Below are 14,858 nucleotides of genomic sequence, written 5' to 3'. Positions count from 1 at the left end.
TTCTTGTCAGTTTCTTAAGCTTAGTTCCTATACCGGCTTATACCTTTCCTAATAACTGCTAACTGATTATCCCAACTGTCTATCTGACTCCTCCTATCAGTTTCTCTCACTCTCTCACAACACAACTCAACCAACCCACAGACTTATCCTCCCTCTTCCTTCTCCAACTCCCAACTCTCAGCTGACTTTCACACAACTCTAACTCCTTCCCTTGGGTTCCCACTGGCCAATCACTTCACACTCATTTAACCCTTTCCTTATGACCCACCTAGGAGGCAAATGCCACAACCGCCCTTCATCATAAGATGTCAGGGCAGTTCACAGAATAAAGGTTCTCCATCCCTGCTCCTTTCTATCCTCTCCACACTTCCCTTCTTAGAGTGACTGTGACACCAAAGTTATCTGTGTTTAATGCAAGCCAGACTTCCTCTAAAGTAGAGTTTGCTCTGTGTGAATCATGGATACCATTAACCATGGTTCACACTGCGACCATTACAATAGTTAACCATGGTTCAAGGTATTGCACAAGAGAGGAGAATGGTGGAAAGTAATTGAAGGGAAGGGAGCGTTCCATCCCCTGGTGTTCTCCTGAACTCTTAAAAAATTGGCAGACGATTGCGTCTGCCGATGTAGCATACAGCTGCAAACAAATGGGCACGGCGACCTGTGCCATATGGAGCCATATGAAGCAGCCTTCATATGGATATAACATGTAACTGGCCCTCAGCGACTTGCATTTTGCATGGTCTTTCTCATGTTTTTCTTCAGAGATAACACATTGTTCGAATAATGATCCCCTTCTTCATTTCTCCTTGGTTTATAATATTTGGGTTGTACAGGCTATAAAGATACTCAGTCCAGTTGTTTAGCCCTCCAGTAGAACAGATCCTTTAAAAAAAAATCCAATAAGCTCCATCAGAAAGTGTGTGTGTCAGAAAAGCAAATCTAGGATGATGTTCCAGTTCCAGGAGGCACAAATCTCTTCCTGTAAAATGTTTTGCACTTTGTTGATTGATTTTTTTAAATGTGCCAAAAACTATATTGGAATGACAAATGATTTCCATTTATACTGTGTGGGGTTTTGTTTTTAAGTGAGAAACTTGAGACTAAACAATTTAAATGTGTCATTTGATGTATCACCCTTTACAAGTGATAAAACACTAAAACTTTTGAAAACAGCCATTCTGCTCGCACCATGGAGATGCCTAAATTTCACTCTCACCACAGAGACGTCTTACTTTCATAGATAGTGACTTGCATAAGTCATAAAATCCATGGAGTAGTTATTTGACCTAGCTCTTCGTGTCCAAAAGCAGCTCTTTTTCTACTGTGCTAATAGCCTATTTCTAATAATTTAAGTTGCAAATGCTTTCTTGCACTTAAGCAGCAGAACACAGAATGAAAATACTTACATTTACCAATAGCCAAAGCAATGGGGCAATGGCGCAGAAGACCAGCCTCCATGCCTGGTGCCTCTCTAAGGATGGATGGAGCATCCTAAGTCTATTCTGTGTTAGTCTTGCTTGCACCCATTCATAAAGTCTGGGTTCCATTCCATTTTTTGCACACTTTCTGAAAGAAAGCACACAAAAAACTATTTAAATTGCACACATTTCGTTTGCACTCTTTCAATAAAATAAACATCTTGCAACAAAATTCCTCCACCCCTAAAATATGTATTTTATCTGCATTTTAAATGTAAAATATATGCAGTTTTGGGGACTGATTCTGTAGAATCTGGAGAAGTCTGCAATCCGATTGATAGTTGTGTTTTTGATCTTAAGCAGGTTCAGGAATGCCAAATTGTAGAAAACAGACTGAACAATTTCCTTCCCTAGGTTCCTCATCCTCTCAGCAGCTGGACTGAGGCTTTCTTGAGGCAGCTTGATAAATTTCTTCCTCTTTCCTTTGTTTTTCAAATTGTGAAGAGATTTTTTTGTCGGAGAGGGGATAATAAGATGAAGCCTGTACAGTCTTACATTGGTTTTCGAACATAATGCGTTCTGGAAGTCCGTTCAACTTCCGAAATGTTCGAAAACCAAGCCGCGCCGGATGGTCGGCTTCCGAGGCAAAGTTCGCAAACGGGAACACCTACTTCCAGGTTTGCGACTGTCAGGGAACTGCCATCAGCTCAGAGGCGAGAGGTGGAAGGGCAGTTGGGTTACAGGGAGCCTCCAAAGATTGTGAGAAGCAGCACTTCCTCTGCAGAGGAGGGAAGCCACTCCTCCAGTGGGGAAGGGGTGCAGGGCTCGGATGATGCAAGGGAGAGCCACAGCACAAAGCATGAACAAAGCGGGGGGGAGGCAGGTCCCCCTCTGCCCACGCCATCTCTGCGCAGTCGGTTTACTCGCAGAGAGGGGAGACGTAGGATGGGGGTCTAAAGACTACTCTGCTGGGGAAAGTTTAAGGACTGCCCACTCCCAGATTCTGCTAGTGACTGAGCAAGACATGGAATTGAGATGTTCTGTGCTGTGAATGTTTTTGTACCGATTGTTAAGTTGTGGGTGAACATATCAGACGACATAGCGATTCTTCAAAGCAGCTCTTAATTTGTAAGCTGGAACAAAACTGAACAGCAAACAGCTCAGCCGGCCTGCTTTTATAGGCAACCGGCTGTCAACATTGTAGCAATAACAACCCAGGGTTTCCCGCCTAAAGTAACTGACGTGGACCTGAGTGAAAACTATATACATGATACTCCTGGTAGCCAGGGTGAGAACTTCAATACATAACACCCCTCCCCACTGAGATAAGGCATTAGTTACAATCACAGTGGTTCCATTACATACAGCAATACCCTTATTGGTTTCAGTAAGGCACATAAGCATATTAATTGACCCTATTCACCATACAGCTTTACATGTACAGTTTGTCCAGTGAACATAGTCTTTTAAATACGGGCTACTGGCCTTGCGGATTTCCTGGGTGGAGAGTTCAGCAGCTTCTGAGGCCACGGCCTCCTCAATGGCTTTCTGCAGCGTGAGGTCTGGCTTGGCAAGGAGATGCCATTGCAGACAGATGTCCCGGACCCCACAGATGATTCGATCCATCAGGGCATCGTCTAAGTCTCGGAACTCACAGTGCATTGCAGCTTGTCGGAGGGCGGTGGTGTAGTTGTTAATTGACTCCCCCTCTGCCTGGTTCCGGTGGTAGAATGCATGGCGGGCAGCAATCTTGGATGGCTTTGGCGCATAGTGGTTGCGGCGCTTCTCTTGAATCATGTCCCACGGCTCTGCCTGGACTGCTAGAGGCGCAACCAATGCTCGGGCCGTCACGAACACTTCGGGGCCACAAAGGCTGAGGAAGAGGCCCTGCCTCTGCTCTACAGACCCTCTTGTCAGCTCATATGCTTGGAGGTAGCAGTCGAACCGAGCGAGGTAGGAGTCCCATGATTCAGAGGCTGGGGCAAACGGTGGTAGAGGCACGAGTGAAGCCACGGTTCCGATGCCGACGTGGAGGCGATGGATGGAGCACAGTGCTCTAGCCAGAACGGTCAGCTCTGAATTGGTTCTGCTCCGTGATTTCGCTCAGTGTTTCAGCTCCGTGATTCAGCTCATTTCAGAGGGTGGCCGCGTCTGGCTGTGCTATGATGTCCATCAATCCCACCTTCGTCGCCAGTGTTAAGTTGTGGGTGAACATATCAGACGACACAGCGATTCTTCAAAGCAGCTCTTTATTTGTAAGCTGGAACAGAACTGAACAGCAAAGCCTGCTTTTATAGGCAACCGGCTGTCAACATTGTAGCAACAACAACCCAGGGTTTCCTGCCTAAAGTAACTGACGTGGACCTGAGTGAAAACTATATACATGATACTCCTGGTGGCCAGGGTGAGAACTTCAATACACAACACCGATAATAAAGCCTTGAAGAGACCAGTGGGGGTCTTGCCTGTTCGCTCTTGAGCAACCACACACACCTAACAGCGACATTCGAGGTCTGAGTTGTTTGTGAACTAAGCTGCTCGAAAGCCAAGGTACGACTGTAATTAAAGACTCCCATCGCCCCCTGCAGGAATAGAAACTGACATGGGGCAATCATAAGAAAGATTGTTCAAAGGTTACTTACTAATTCCTCAACCAGTATCAACAGGAAGTAATAAAATGGCCAGAGCCTGCAAAGAGGAAAGGGTGTAAAGGCATGAGGGCCTTAACATGGCTTTGTCTGTTCGCACTAGAGAGGCTGGAGCTGCAATAGCATTTTAGGACAAAAATTGCCAGAAATCTGATCTGAGCTGGAAAAAAACCAGGAGGGTGATACATAAAGCATTGGAAGTCAACAATCTTGAGAGGATGGCAATTCCAGAGAAAAGAGCCGTGTAGCGTCAATCTTTGTAGCATAAAGGACAAATGAGGATGATTTCTTTGTCAGCCTTGAACTTCTTTGTGCATTTAGGAAAGATCTTTTTGCGTACCTGGTTAATACTGTGCCAACGTTTGTATATTCCCTAAAAATGTCAGTTGTGTTGCTTGGCCACTTTGAGCTTTGAAGTGAGCTGCTGTAACCACTTAGTGAGCCTCTCTATTCATCTCCGTATTGACCCCACTTTTCATCTAAGCATTGCTGCTTCTTTGCATTTGTCATTGAACCACGACCTGAGAGAGAGCGCGCTGCTATTCATTGCTAGTTTTGTATCTATTCAGAGTAGTAGACCAAAGAACTGTAAGTGATTGAATGCACTTGATGTGGATCTATGGGGCAGCACCGTTCTTTACATTGCTGCTTAATGAATGTCTCTTTCTTTATCTTCCTGTCTCTCTCAAGCAATATCGCTCTGTATAGATAAGAGCAGATTGTAAAACAGAACAATGTGTGGGCAAAGTCCTCACCAGTCCTTTCTGAATGGGCACAAGCAAGCTTCCATACTCCGTGGGTATAGTCCCACCGAGATGTGGTCTCATTGCTTTCCGTAAGCAAAATAACCTGGTGCTCAAGTTCTTTCGATTTTTTTAAATGCAGTTCAACCTGGATGTTCCTCCAACTCGGGATCAAAGAGGACTGACAATCATAATAATCATAATAATCATAATAATTTATACAGTTGCCTGTAAATTCCCATCATGACAAAGTCCCATTTACCCAGCTGGGGGGGAAAGCCTTTCAGAACAAAAAAAAAAGTCTTCAGTGGTTTCCAGAAAGTTCAGATAGTGGACGCCAGGCATATCTTGACAGGAAAGTTATTGAACAGAACTGGAGCAGCCACACTAAAAGCCCTGCTCTAAGTTGATGCAGGACGCGGGTGGCACTGTGGGTAAAAGCCTCAGCGCCTAGGGCTTGCCGATCGATAGGTCGGCGGTTCGAATCCCCGTGGCAGGGTGCGCTCCTGCTGCTTGGTCCCAGCGCCTGCCAACCTAGCAGTTCGAAAGCACCCCCGGGTGCAAGTAGATAAATAGGGACCGCTTACTAGCGGGAAGGTAAACGGCGTTTCCGTGTGCGGCTCTGGCTCACCAGAGCAGCGATGTCACGCTGGCCACGTGACCCGGAAGTGTCTCCGGACAGCGCTGGCCCCCGGCCTCTTGAGTGAGATGGGCGCACAACCCCAGAGTCTGTCAAGACTGGCCCATACGGGCAGGGGTACCTTTACCTTTACTAAGTTGATGTAAAGTAAAATTCTGAGATTTTTGGCACTTGCAGGAGAAGCTCTTCTGCAGACCACAGCAATCTATTGGGTATCTAAAGCAGGGTAGGCAACCTAAGGCCTGTGGGCCGGATGCAGCCCAATCGTCTTCTCAATCTGGCCCACGGACGGTCCAGGAATCAGCGTGTTTTTACATGAGTAGAATGTGTCCTTTTATTTAAAATGCATCTCTGGGTTATTTGCGGGACATAGGAATTTGTTCATTATTTTTTTCCAAAATATAGTCCGGTCCACCATATGGTCTGAGGGACGGTGGACCGGCCCACGCTGAAAAAGGTTGCTGACCCCTGATCTAAAGGATATGGTCGTCTCCCAAATAACCTGGTGCTGAGCTGTGTAGGGCCTTATATGTTGCAAGTCTGGGGTATGTGTATGCGGGTGGGAATATGATGTAGCAGCCACAGTTGCTTCATTTTTTTATTGGGATATGGAAATATATACTCTCCAGGTTGCAACCTGATAGCACTTTGCAAGCTGTAGTAGTAGTAGTAATTATTATTACTATTACTATTACTATTACTATTAGTATTTCTTTGCCCAGCTTCATCTGAAGAAAACAAGGCGGTTTACAATATAAAATGCTTATTAAAAAACATTGGTCCAATAAAAGGTATCTCCTGTGCTGTTGCTATTTAATTTGTGAATCGCTTTCCACTTATATCTCCCAAAGCAATTTACAGAAGCATCCTTAAGAACAGCTGCAATAGCAGCTGTATAGATTTACACATAACACAAAATGAACACCTTTTCACCTAGCACTAGCGGGAAAAGAACAAAAATGTCTTCAATTGTTTCTGGAAAGTACAGTTCCACAGAAAAGGAGTAGCCACATCCAGACCAACCTCAATAGTAGCCCAACACAGAGTGCATCGCCTTTCTCATTCTCTGGGCTGAAAACACTGACAATACATACCAAAGTGTGTTAATGGGTCATGATTTACTGGACGGTCGTCGTTATTAGAAGTCATTAATTCTGGATGAAGAGGCTGGGAAAGTTGATCTACAGATAGTTTTGCAATCCAGATGACGGAACCTAATTTTCTTTGGCTGATGGTTTAGTTTACCATCCAGCTAGCTGTATAGTTCATGGGGTTACAAGCACTGTTGAGATGTATTAAATTACTGGGCATACTGAATAAATAATCTTACGTCTGCAATGCAAGCATTAGTGGACTGGTTTTACTGGTTTCGTTGGTTTAGACGATGTGCTTTGTACAGAGGAGATTAGAGAATCATGCACAGATGGAGTTTAAAGATTGGAGCTATCTTGCCCTTTTGCAAAGTGGCACAAGAGAGTTCTGATTAAATGTTTCTCAGGGTTCAGAAAAGTCAGGGATTTCATCTGAAAATCGCCATATGTTGCTTTAAAACTGCAGTTGCTCATTGAATACATTAATCTGTCAATTCTTGGCCTTTATGCAAATGGCAAATCTTTACAGTGTTTTTTTTTTAAAATTAACCCCGCCCCCCCACCAAATAGAAATGGAAACAACAACAGCAACCTAAATTGAACAGAATATGTGTCTGGTTCATACCCATATAATTATTTTGTAGGGGGAAGGGTACACTGAGCAACAAAACCTAAGCACGAGTAGTTGAATATGTTTACAAAGTTTTCTAATGAGTGAAATAATTTTGATTTTCAATATGTAACGACCTTTCCAGTTGCTTCCCTTTTGCATTCAGTAGCTAGAACACAGGAATACTTGACTTCCATCTGAGCAACTGAAACTGCATAGATAGAATATTATCTGCATGTTTCCCCTTCTGTTACCATTTAAACTTACCTTTAAAAAAAGAAAAAGAATTGAGGGTTGGAAATTCAAGAATGGGATCTGGAAATAAGCCCAAAGAGTTAAAGAAAGAAAAGGCAAGGCCATTAATAGTTTTGAAGGAGAAGGCAAGAGAGATGAATAGTTTTGGCGTCAGAGTGCTGGATGGATGTGAGTAGGCCCAGGCCATGTATCGTACTTGGTTCCTGTTGGTGGATATCAGGGTACTAGTGCATAAAGAAGATCATGCAAGCCTAAAGTCCGGCCTTGTTGGTTTTAAACTGTGTGCTGCACTTGGTATCTTTTAGGTGATGTTAGATAACAGATTTTAAATGTTGGATGTTTTTCACTAAACTGGAGTGGCCTAGGCTCATGTCCGTATAGTTAAAGCTATGGTTTTCCCAGTAGTGATGTATGGAAATGAGAGCTGGACCATAAAGAAGGCTGATTGCCGAAGAATTGATGCTTTTGAATTCTGGTGCTGGAGGAGACTCTTGAGAGTCCCATGGACTGCAAGAAGAACAAACCTATCCATCCTTAAGGAAATCAGCCCTGAGTGCTCACTGGAAGGACAGATCCTGAAGCTGAGGCTCTAATACTTTGGCCACCTCATGGGAAGAGAAGACTCCTTGGAAAAGACCCTGATGTTGGGAAAGAAGTTGGATAGTGTTCTTGAAGCTACCAACATGAGTTTGACCAAACTGCGGGAGGCAGTGGAAGACAGGAGTGCCTGGCGTGCTCTGGTCCATGGGGTCACAAAGAGTTGGACATGACTAAACAACAACAACAGGCTCAAATGCAAGAGTATAGCTTCTGTGAAATAACTGGTACCTCTGTGGCACCTCTCTGGTCTGAGCAGTGTTCATATCCGTGTGTTCTTCAAGTCCTGGTTTTCAACTAAAGCGAGTGCCCATGGAACGATGCCAGCCCACTAATTGCTTCCTGGTCCGCAGCAAGGGAGCCAGTTCAGCCTCATGCCAGTTGGCAGCATGCTTCAATGTCTTCTTCCTCCAGTAGCAACTGGAGAACTGGCAGGGTCCCAGAAGAAGAGCAGATTTAGTGCCTCTCTATTTATAAAGAGAGTGGGAGAGAAAGAGAGGAAGGGGTGAGAGTGGGATGGAAATAAGCCTCAGGGAATCACAGTCCTGCTAGCTTTCCCTCTACACCTTGGAAGAGATCAGAACAAAGAAACACCTAAAAGGAAAGGCTTGCCAATAGCTGGGTGAGACAAGAGAGAGAGAGAGAGAGAGGGAGAGAGAGAATAACTTGTGAAATATACTCAGAGTCGCAAAGTGATTTCATGCTCTTTATTCAGCTCATAGGGACGCAGGTGGCGCGGTGGGTTAAAGCCTCAGCGCCTAGGACTTGCCAATCGAAAGGTCGGCGGTTCGAATCCCTGCGGCGGGGTGCGCTCCCGCTGCTCGGTCCCAGCGCCTGCCAACCTAGCAGTTTGAAAGCACCTCCGGGTGCAAGTAGATAAATAGGGACCGCTTACCAGCGGGAAGGTAAACGGCGTTTCCGTGTGCGGCTCTGGCTTGCCAGATGCAGCTTTGTCACGCTGGCCACGTGACCCGGAAGTGTCTCCGGACAGCGCTGGCCCCTGGCCTCTTAAGTGAGATGGGCGCACAACCCCAGAGTCTGTCAAGACTGGCCCGTACGGGCAGGCGTACCTTTACCTTTACTTATTCAGCTCATAGTGGTGAGGAGGAATGAATGCAAGTCCCCTCAAAGTATCTGCTTTATATACATTATTTACACAATGGGCTGCACATGATTGGCTAATTCTGGAATTCTACTGTAAGCCAATCAGGTTGTGGATTCACTTCTATCTGGAGCATGCTTGGGTGGTTCCTGCCAACTAATCATACTGCTGCATTGTTCTAGGACCAATCAGACTGCTGCATTCTGAATCCTATTGTTCTAGGACCAATCAGACTGCTGCAATTTGGATCCTATTGTTCTAGGACCAATCAGACTGCTGCATTCTGAATCCTATTGTTCTAGGACCAATCAGACTGCTGCAGTTTGGATCCTATTCAACTCAGTACATAACAACTTAATTGAAGCTGAAAAAGGAAGTAAAGCAGAGTAGGGAGGGAAAAGAGAGAGCATTGACAGAAGTGCAAGAGGTGAATTTGCACTCTTTTTAAAAAGACAGGAAGAGAAAAGGCACAAAAGCAAGAGAGAACACTTGAGTCTTCTCTGCCATGTATGATGTGAGCTGCTCAGGGTGCTGTTTTGGGACTACAATTCCCACCATCTCTGACCACTGGTCCTGTTAGCTAAGGATGATGGGAGTTGTAGTCACCAAACATCTGGACGGCTGAGTTTGGGTACGCCTGTGCTAGCCTCTACTCCGAATTGCTGGAAAACCACTACCCGTTTTGTCTTTTGGGAAAATGTTTGCTTGCCGCCTTACATCTTTTCGTTAGCATGTACACAACATATCTGTGTGGGTGGTGGACGCATCTTGATTCCTGAGGCTGCTTCCAGACTGTCACTTTTTGTGGATACGATCTGATCGTAAGCTGACAAATTTACGTTGTGCAATATCAAGTGAATTTGGTGCTCTTTTGTGACAGACCTGCTCTTTAAAAAAGCACCATGAAGAACTTTCTGAGGGTGAGAGCTGTTTGACAGTGGAATAGACTCCCTTGAAAGGTGGTGGATTCTTGGAGGTTTTAAAGCAGAGGTTGGATGGCCATCTGCCATGCATGCTTTAATTGACATTCCCTCAGGGTGCCTTTCAACTCTACAATTCTATGATTCTGTGAAAGTACACACAGGATAATGTGAGATGGCGGTGTCACTGGGTGATGTCATATAATATCTGCAAACAAATCAGAATGAATGCTCAGCAAACAGTGACATTGTACAACAATCTTTGTGCAAATTTTGCGCAAACAAATCAAGGTGGATGCTTAGTAAACAGTAAAATGTCATGGAAATTATGCAAAAAATATTCACAGAAAAGATGCATAACAAAAGCATCTTTAATACAGAAGGGTTTGTGGTGGAGAAAACCACACACCAGGTTGTAGCCTGTAATGCAGAACTGAAACTAAAAGCATAGCTTCTGAACGTTGGCTCAGTTGGCTCTTGGTATGGCAAGCCAGAAGGGCCAAAATACTACAGAAGATCCCTGAGTTAATGCATGCACCTGAAAATGCTGTTTGAATGCTCAGCTATAGTTACATCCTTACCTCCACAACATGTCTAGATAGTGAACGCTGCTAAATGCCCTGATGAGGATGAGGATGATAATAATAATAATAATAATAATAATAATAATTCATATATATCTCAGTGCAATGAATAATTACTGTAAGTGATGATAGGGAACATACAATACAACCAACACTTAAAAAAACTCACAGCGACAAGAATAAAAGATGTTACTCATTAAAACTGGCATCAATAAAACTAGGTGTTACACATTAAAAGCTTGTTTAAATATGTGTCTTTAGTTTCTGGCAAAAGAAACAAAAAGAGGGTGCCTGACAGATTTCAGTGGGAAAGAACATTCCAGAATTGTGGCATCACCACAGAAAGGACCTTGCTCCTCCTAGGTCTCCAGTGATGCATGGGGAGATTTCAAGGATGGGTGCGAGAGATGGCCTTTTCTGGGGCGATGCTGCGACTTTCTGAGTTTCAGCTGCTCTGTACCAAGTGTAACCACAGGCCTGTTTTCATACTGAGTGTTCTTAAACATTCTTTTTAGTGTTTTAAACGTCGGCTATTAAGGGTGGCACTGTGGGTTAAACCACAGAGCCTAGGACTTGCCAATCAGAAGGTCGGCAGTTCGAATCCCCACGACGGGGTGAGCTCGCGTTGCTCGGTCCTTGCTCCTGCCAACCTAGCAGTTCGAAAGCACATCAAAGTGCAAGTAGATAAATAGGTACCGCTCCGGCAGGAAGGTAAACGGTGTTTTCGCGCGCTGCTCTGGTTTGCCAGAAGCGGCTTAGTCATGCTGGCCACATGACCCAGAAGCTGTAAGCCGGTTCCCTTGGCCAATAAAGCGAGATGAGTGCCGCAACCCCAGAGTCGGTCACGACTGGACCTAATGGTCACGGGTCCCTTTACCTTTACCTTTATTAAGTTTTCAAATGCCCTCTTCTTTCAGAAGCAAGTGTGGGACAAGCTATTACAAAGGGAATCATTGCAATGTGCTCAGGGCATGACCATTGGCCTGAGCACAGTGGCGTAGCGTGGGGGGTGCAGGGGGGGCCGGCCACACCGGGCGCAACATCTGGGGGTTAGGGTTAGGGTGTGCAAATCCACGGGTTAGGGGGCGCAAATTACTTGCCTTGCCCCGGGTGCTGACAACCCACGCTACGCCACTGCCTGAGCATAGATGTGTTATGAATGAACAAATGTTTAATCTGTGGAAGGTTTGGGGTGGCAGGCATGCTCTCTTCAAGATGCAAATCTCTTTCTGAACTGCCCTTGCCTCTGTTTACTTGCTGCACTACTTCCAGCTGACTTCTTTCACATCAAATTCTCCACACACCCCACCCACCCAGTTTGTCTATCTGGTATATATTGTGAGCCTGTGGGGAATGGGAACTACGTTTTGTTTGCTTGATCACCAGGGGAGCACCCCCTTGTCCAGCCAGCTGAGATCTGCAGGGTGCAGAGCCTTCACAGTAGTGGCACCCACACTTTTGGCTCCTAGGAAAAAAAACAAACAGCTGCTTCCTTTCTCAGGTTCTGGCATGAACTTACTGCAAATCCATGAGAAAGTATGGAGTCCGGCCTGTCTTGATGCTTGTGCACCTGGATTAGGGAAAAGGTTGGGCCATCCTGTACCATCTAGCAAAGTACTGGTATGTACTGCTGTGACAAACATGACAGTGGAGGATTAACGCCTGTGTCTCCTACACTTATTTGTATTTTCAATTGACTGCAAATTTAAACTGATTTAAATTACTGTGGCTTCCCCCTCCTCCCAAGATCCCTGGGGCCTAGATTGTTGGAAGGGATCTAAGAAATTAATCGATAGCTGCAAAATTTGGCTGTATATGTTATGTGATCTACAGGTATTGTGTGAACACTATTTTATAGTGAAAGAGAGTCTGCCATCGGCTTTGAAGTGGCTACTTGTTCTTGCTTGAAACTGATGTGGCAGATTATTTCAGGCACAGGTACTTGCGAGTGTACTGTAAAAATGTTAGGTTAAAAAAAAATGCTGGTAGAATTTTGAGTCCTTCTGTAACAAAATAGTAGACAGTGGCTGCTGGATTTATCTTTTGAAGTGCTCTCTTAGACTTTGTAGAGGAAGCTAGATGTTTTTCTTAAAGTGCCACATGTTTGATGCAAAAGGGTTATGGTACCCTTAAACCAAAAACCTTTCATATTGTACTCTTTCCCCCCATTTTAGGGTTGTGTTTCACCCTACTACATCCAGCGCTTTGGGTTTAATTCTGGCTGTAAAGTCATTGCATTTACTGGAGACAATCCAGGTAAGAAAGTCAACATTCGCTTGGTAGAATTCCGAGTCTCTCCATGATTCTATCGCTTGTCTATTTTTTCTAGGTCCCTTATGATTATTCTACAGAGGCTGCAATGGTTTCTGTGCCTGGATTGCAGCCATACAGAAAAAGAAAGGTGAACTTAAGACTTAGGAAGAACAATGGGACTTAGTTGCACAATTAACAGCTTCAGTCCCATTTATTTTGATGGAATTAAGGTGCCCCTATCTTTTCAGTTGGGAACCGAGTGGCGCTGTGGGTTAAACCACAGAGCCTAGGACTTGCTGATTAGAAGGTCAGCAGTTCGAATCCCCACGACGGGGTGAGCTCCCGTTGCTCGGTCCCTACTCCTGCCAACCTAGCAGTTCAAAAGCACGTCAAAGTGCAAGTAGATAAATAGGTACCGCTCTAGCAGGAAGGTAAACGGCGTTTCCGTGCTCTGGTTCGCCAGAAGCGGCTTAGTCATGCTGGCCACATGACCCGGAAGCTGTACATCGGCTCCCTCATCCAATAAAGCAAGATGAGCGCCACAACCCCAGAGTCGGCCACGACTGGACCTAATGGTCAGGGGTCCCTTTACCTTTACCTTTACCTTTTCAGTTGTATCTATTTTGGAGGATGTCCTAGCATCTGATACAAAGGCTAATCTCATAATTTCACAGGATTCTCTTACTTGCATTTTCAGCATCCCTGGCAGCAATGAGACTTAGAGAAGGGGACATTGCAGTAAGTGTTGACATATTCATGCTATGCTCATACTGTTAATCCAGTGCTGTAGGGGGTAGTTGCCTTGAGCAGCAGTTCTGCATTATACATTTTGGTGTTTGACACATTTTGAAAATACATTTGAAATATCACCTTCAGGTTCTGTTGATTTAAGTGGAAGATAAGACTGCAATCCTTAGCATAGTTACTTGGGAGTAACATCCATGGAATGTAATAATAATAATAATAATAATAATAATAATAATAATAATTTATACCCGCCCATCTGGCTGGGTTTCCCCAGCCACTCTGGGTGGCTTCCAGAAAACATAAAAATACAATAATTCATCAGATATTAAAAGCTTCCCTAAACAGGACTGCTTTCAGATGTCTTCTAAAAGTCGGATACAGTGATACCTCGGGATACGAACGGGATCCGTTCCGGAGCCCCGTTCGCATCCTGAATGGAATGTAAGACGCGATGGAGCGTCTGTGCATGCACAGGTCGCATTTTGCCACTTCCACACATGCGCGTGACATCATTTTGAGTGTCTGCGCATGTGCGAGCGGCGAAACCCAGAAGTAACATGCTCAGAGCGCACGTGCCACAAAGCGCAACCCGAAAGTGCTCAACCTGAAGCACATTCAACCCGAGGTATGATTGCAGTTATTAATTTCTTTGACATCTGATGGGAGGGCATTCCACAGGGCGGGCGCCACTACCGAGAAGGCCCTCTGCCTGGTTCCCTGTAACTTTGCTTCTCGCAGTGAGGGAACCACCAGAAGGCCCTCGGCGCAGGACCTAAATGTCTGGGTTGAACGATGGGGGTGGAGAGGCTCCTTCAGGTATACTGGGCCGAGGCTGTTTAGGGCTCTAAAGGTCAGCACCAACACTTTGAATTGTGCTCGGAAACATACTGGGAGCCAATGTAGGTCTTTCAAGACCGGTGTTATGTGGCCTTGAGGTAAATCCTTACGTAGTGGGATTTACCTCTGAATTTTAAAAAGCATTGGAATCCTGTTATGCATGTCCTTAAATATTTCTCCATTAAGGTCAGTGGTGCTTAAAATGTTTAATTTTGACTGGATTGTGTGCCCTAACAAGCATAGGAAGTGTGCATTGATTACCCTTTGCTGGTCTGAGGTAGATTTCATTTCTGTTGAGAAGGTTTTCGGAATGGATTGAGATGATGTAGAAAGAAAGTTGATTAACCAACCTAGTGAAACGACTCTCTGCTTGAATGCATAAACAAGCTTTGTTAAAAGGTATGGCT

The 14,858-nt window shown here is 44.9% G+C and overlaps 1 protein-coding gene across 9 annotated transcripts in view; it reads left to right on the top strand.

The window, feature by feature from the left end:
- XYLB (xylulokinase) overlaps nucleotides 1–14,858 on the top strand; it is a 114,746-nt gene that overhangs the window by 19,557 nt on the left and 80,331 nt on the right. For all 9 annotated transcript variants that reach the window (XM_079946881.1, XM_079946884.1, XM_079946878.1 and 6 more), the window contains 3 exons: nucleotides 12,116–12,234; nucleotides 12,789–12,870; nucleotides 13,565–13,605. In XM_079946881.1, coding sequence (XP_079803007.1) covers nucleotides 12,116–12,234; nucleotides 12,789–12,870; nucleotides 13,565–13,605 — 242 coding nt within the window. The remainder of the gene's footprint in view (nucleotides 1–12,115; nucleotides 12,235–12,788; nucleotides 12,871–13,564; nucleotides 13,606–14,858) is intronic.

Source organism: Podarcis cretensis (genome assembly GCF_951804945.1).
Source record: "Podarcis cretensis genome assembly, chromosome: 12".
In the NCBI taxonomy this organism is placed as follows: Eukaryota; Metazoa; Chordata; class Lepidosauria; order Squamata; family Lacertidae; genus Podarcis; species Podarcis cretensis.
The sequence above is the reverse complement of the archived record's forward strand: the minus strand, read 5'-3'. Positions and strand labels throughout refer to the sequence as shown.